The sequence below is a fragment of the Cryptomeria japonica genome, chromosome 3, assembly GCF_030272615.1.
Source record: "Cryptomeria japonica chromosome 3, Sugi_1.0, whole genome shotgun sequence".
In the NCBI taxonomy this organism is placed as follows: Eukaryota; Viridiplantae; Streptophyta; class Pinopsida; order Cupressales; family Cupressaceae; genus Cryptomeria; species Cryptomeria japonica.
The window spans coordinates 629,639,375-629,644,533 of NC_081407.1; the positions used below are offsets into that span (position 1 = coordinate 629,639,375).

A 5,159-nucleotide genomic window follows, 5' to 3' on the forward strand; every position below is an offset into this window, starting at 1 on the left:
ACAATAGTAACAAATCTATTTCAATAAGATTCTACATAGTTAGTCACCTTTAATGACTCTAACAATCCATTTAGCAACCAAACACGTTCCTTTGCATTTTAGGGTCTATAAGACTTAAACTCCCTTAAGAAGTAACTCTACAATCAAGAATACCATCCTAGTTAAACTAAATAAATGGACAAATAAACTTACACAACTCTTTATATCCTTTTCTTGACAAGATCCAATCATAAAAAAATTACAAAGAAAAAATATTTTTAGAAAGTTAAAGAAATTTATTGACCCAATTAGATAGTTTATCTTTTAATTTATTCCATACAAATATAAACAAAGTGGTTATATATGTTTGATAGAGGGAATTTTGTTAGTATATACCATTGCATCAATGCATTCATTTTTTATAACTTAAATAGATGCGGGCATCTTTTGGATCGCACACAGTGACAAATCTAAATACAAATATATATTTTTTATTAATTTTAAATTCTCACAATTTAAGCTTGCCGTGTGCAGGGGCGGTTTTACCCATGGCAAGTAGAAAACTAATTTTTATGTCGTCCTCCACGTGGGGCATTTGGTGGGCTGATTCCAAGGGTTTACAGCCTGTTCAATTTTAGAATCAGACCTTGCTAGATTTATATTACAGGATATAAAGAACAGAGGTCTTGAATTTATAAAAACGAGGAGGGCTTACATTAGGATTAGGTCTGTGGTGAAATCGAGATAAATTCATTCAATTGAAGATGGCGAGTACCCTCATGAAAGCCCTGCTAACAGCATCTCTTGCCTTTTCCATGCTGTTCATCTCTGCAGAGAGTTCTGATGATGAGAAGTCAGTATATGAAGTATTGGAATCCTATAATTTTCCAAAAGGTATTCTGCCGACAAATGCACAAGGATATGTTTTAAACCCAGATGCGAGTTTCCAGGTGTATCTGGATAAATTATGCAGTTTTGCGATTGAAGCAGGGTACCAGCTGAAGTACCAGAGCATGATCTCAGGGAAAATCAGTCCAGGATATTTGAAGAACTTGAGGGGCATCAGTGTTAAGATTACATTTTTCTGGATAGATATATCTGCGGTTGAGCTTAGGGATGGGCAGTTGAAGTTCTATGTAGGTTTCATTTCTGCTGCCTTTCCTCTCTCAAATTTTTATGTATGCCCAACTTGTGGATGTGGACTGGATTGCAGTGGGAGGCCCGTGCTCCTTGATTCTTATTAAGGGCTGGATTGTCCTTAGTTCATGGTAACGATTTTGGCTTTTTTTCGGTTATCAAAAATCTTTCAAAGATGGGTATTTGGTGTAATTTTCAGATTTGAGTCTTGCATCTTCTTTCTGAACTGGGCAGATTATTGTCGGTATTGCATGTCTAACTGTATATTGAAAAGAAAAATTCTGGTTTTCCAATGAATTTTAGTCAATTGTGTTGATCATTTTTTCATTGAATTCCAATTTCAAATATGGGTATTTGGTGTAATTTTCAGACGTGTCTTTCATCTTCTTTCTGAATTGAGTAAATGATTGTGAGTATTGCATTTCTGATTTTTTTTGGGAAAAGAAAGTGTAATTTTTATATTTGTGTCTTGCATCTTCTTTATGAATTGGGTAGATGATTTTCAGTATTGCATTTCTGATTGTTTACTGGAAAAAGCTAACTGGTTTTTTTCCCAATTGAATTTTAGTCAAATGTGTCGATCGTTTTTCCATTGAATTCCAACAGATGGGTATTTGGTGTGTTCTATAAATTTGTATCTTGCATGTTCTCGCTCTAATCTGGCTAGGTGATTGACATTACTGCTTGTGTGAATTTTTATTGGAAAAACAGTTGTTTCCTTTCATTGTTTCATTGTATTTTTTTTAAAATATAGATATAGGGGATCTATATATGGGGTGCCGTCCCAGCTCCAGAAAACCAAACGTTCCAAAAGCAAGACTGCATTAATAACCCTTACTAGTGCATGGCAGTATCGCATATTAAACAAGATGTAAAGCTACTAAAAGTAAAGCATAAAACAAATAAAAACACAACATAGACCAATTAACGGACAGATGTACAATCACCGTGCCCTACACCATCTCTCCGATGACCAAAGTTCGAGCGCTCATACGCTCTGTTATAAACTCCTGAAACTGACACCGGGATCATTTCCACAATAGATTCAACAGGCCATGAAACTTCAAAGCATGCACGATGGAATCCCTGTGTTCAGCCCGTGTCAGAAGACCCTGTTCCAGATATGGCATAGAATATCTACTAGTGATTTCCACGGTACCTTTGTACACTGACGCAACCATATTCTGCATTACTATATTCATATACAGCATGTAATGTTCCACAATGTCCACGTGGATTTGCAACTGACTTCATCCTCTGTATCCGGTACTCCACCTCTGCACCATCTGTTATCTGTTTCTTTTATTTAATATTTGGCTCCTGCTCCTGCCAATCGGGCTCCAGCATAACTTCAATTCCAACCCATCCAGTAATGGAAAAGCTAAGGAAACATCTCGGAGCTCCACATTTCTCATCATTTTCTGCAAATTTTCTCTGAAATCAGCCATTATTATGGCTTGAGAACAAAAGCATACCATAATCTGCCAAATTCTCTTACCTCTATACAACCTACACTATCCTTAAATTCACTCAAGAGTTGCAGTATTTCTCAGTCCATTGTCTGATACCTCACCTCACCTCAATGGATCCCTTGGTTTTGAACAACTGGCCATTGCAGCACAGAGACCAGCATTAAGCCACCAAATACACTCAAACCCTAGACACTCCAGCTTGTCCCATACAAAAATACCTATCAACACTGCCAATAGGATGTATCATATAACACATGTATCTCATATTGATGCAATCATAAACCACTATCAAACATAAGTGTGATGCATGCAAAGAGTATGCTATCTACAATGCTGCCACCAGCCACCTCCACACACAACACAGAACTAGCTACCTTACTTTAAATTATATGCTCTTTTCAATGAGAATTTCACTTAGAGATTGCCAATCATATTCATCCATATTTTCTATAAGAGAGAATTAAGGTTGAGAAGCACCAAAATTGGCTAACAGATCCATTACCCTGTTTTGTTCCTGAAAGCAATATGATATTTTGAAATATCGTAAGTTCTCTTTCCATAAAAGAATTTCTTTAAGTATCAATTTAAGTTGCCAGTTTTGATAGACACCTTTGTTGACGCATTAATAACTATTTGTGAGTCCCACTCTATTTCAAGATCTTTATTTCATGCTCTTCACAGAGGCCTGTATCCCTACCAGAAGGGCTGTCCATTCTGTCAAGTTATATATTTATCACCCAGAAACTGCGAGCCACCAAGAAGAAACTTATTATTCGAGTTTCTCACCACAAAATATGCCCCAGCCTGGATTACCTTTTGAAGCTCCAGCAAAGTTAAGTCGTGTAGAAGGTTTTATTCATTTAAGTACTTGATGGTTTTGCTTTACTTATACCTACCCTTTAATGGGAATTATCTCACTGTGTTTTAATTAAAGTGTGTTTTACTATTCTGTGTATTTTCAAATCTGTATCTTGCATCTTGTTGGACTGATTAGGTGATTGACAATATTCCATATATAATTTTTTTAATTGGATTTTCCTTTTGGATTTGGTGCTGTTGGTGGTTATTGAGTTATGATTGTTTTGCCATTTGAAGAAGATATGGTGATAGAGCTTTTGATGATTGAGTGATTAATTTTAGTAGCTTTAAATTTGAATTTTCCAAGCGAGTATCCAGCTCTGTTGATTGTGGATTGGCCTTCAGATTAGGGTTCATTTCCATGATTGAAACTCTGATCAGTGAGTTGCAGTTTCAAACCGTTAACCTCTAGGAGAGATGACACCAGTAAAGTGCATTCAATTAGCCCCTTGTATCCCCTCTATGTGATTTGCTAGCAGAGTTGGCTCAATTTTGATTAGGGATTCATATACTCAGTAGATTTCTACTTCATTAAATGAGTCATTTTTTTGTCTTCAACTGCTTATTCCTATTTCTTCTTGTGGCATCTATCACGTACAAGGTTCATCCTTGGGAAGACATCCGATGCCAAATTATTTTTTTCATTTTCCTTACAATTTACAGCTTGCAAAGGCCCAAGGTGTGTATTAGGATTGTAAAGTTCAAAGTTGGGCATGAGAAATTCTCCTGCAGGGTTAACACACTGGTCATCGATAGGCCAGATAAACCCATGGGCCCATGATCACACTTAATTACTGGGGGAATTATGCCAATCTTGCAAACTGTATGCCCTAATAATCTTTCCTCCATGACCCAAGAAGCATTGTTGTCGTAATGGATTAGGCATTATCTCAGTATCATTTAATTAGTCAGATGACCTGAGCTTGTTCTTACTCAGTGGTTTTAACTTTTTAAGAATATTGCTACCCTGTTTCTTGGGCATTTATCTTGAATTTCTGCTCTAATCTCGTTTCCAATGAATTGGATTTTCAGAAATTATAAGTAATTACAATTTAGTTTGTCATTTTAATATAAGATTATTATAAAAACGACCATCTAATGGATCGTGACCTTAAAATTGAAGCTTGGAAGCTCAGAAATTCTGGAGTAATAATTATAGCCAGATGCTATATTAGAAGGTTACTCCTGAAAAACTATTATTCGACTCCTGCAACAATTAAAATTTGAAGTAGAGACCGTAACCTTTTTTCTAAAAAAATGGGATGGAGCTCATTCAAAGCAAGATCCACCATGATGCTAGTAAAATATATTCATTTAGTCCCTATTAATGATGAATGTGAAGTTAATTTACTGCTTTTTGGGTTTGTAAACAAACCCCCTGCGAGTTGCATAACTCAGATGTCAGGTCTGAGGTGTAACTATTCTGTAACTATTCTGAGATGTACCTGGTTCATCTGTTTTACACAATGTGGTGTCTTGTATTCTGTTAAAATACAACCCTGGTGAACTGTAAAGCAGCCAAGTCAACTTCACTATTGATCCACAGCTGGATTCACTATTCTGTTAATTTGTTGTGCAAAATTAGTAGGAGACTTTGCATCACAGTAGTCTATGGATTCAAAAATTTATTTGGTTCCTTCTTCATTAGATGTTGGGATGTGTTCTTATCCCCTCATATGGCATCATGTGTAGATGATTCATCCAAGGGATGAC

At 36.1% G+C, this 5,159-nt stretch overlaps 1 protein-coding gene across 1 annotated transcript; it reads left to right on the plus strand.

The window, feature by feature from the left end:
• The first annotated feature begins 491 nt into the window (after positions 1-491).
• Positions 492-1,479, plus strand: LOC131033042 (uncharacterized). The gene has a single exon (XM_057964161.2). The coding sequence runs from the start codon at positions 744-746 to the stop codon at positions 1,221-1,223; it is 480 nt and encodes a 159-aa protein (XP_057820144.1). The 5' UTR covers positions 492-743; the 3' UTR covers positions 1,224-1,479.
• The last annotated feature ends 3,680 nt before the right edge of the window (positions 1,480-5,159 follow it).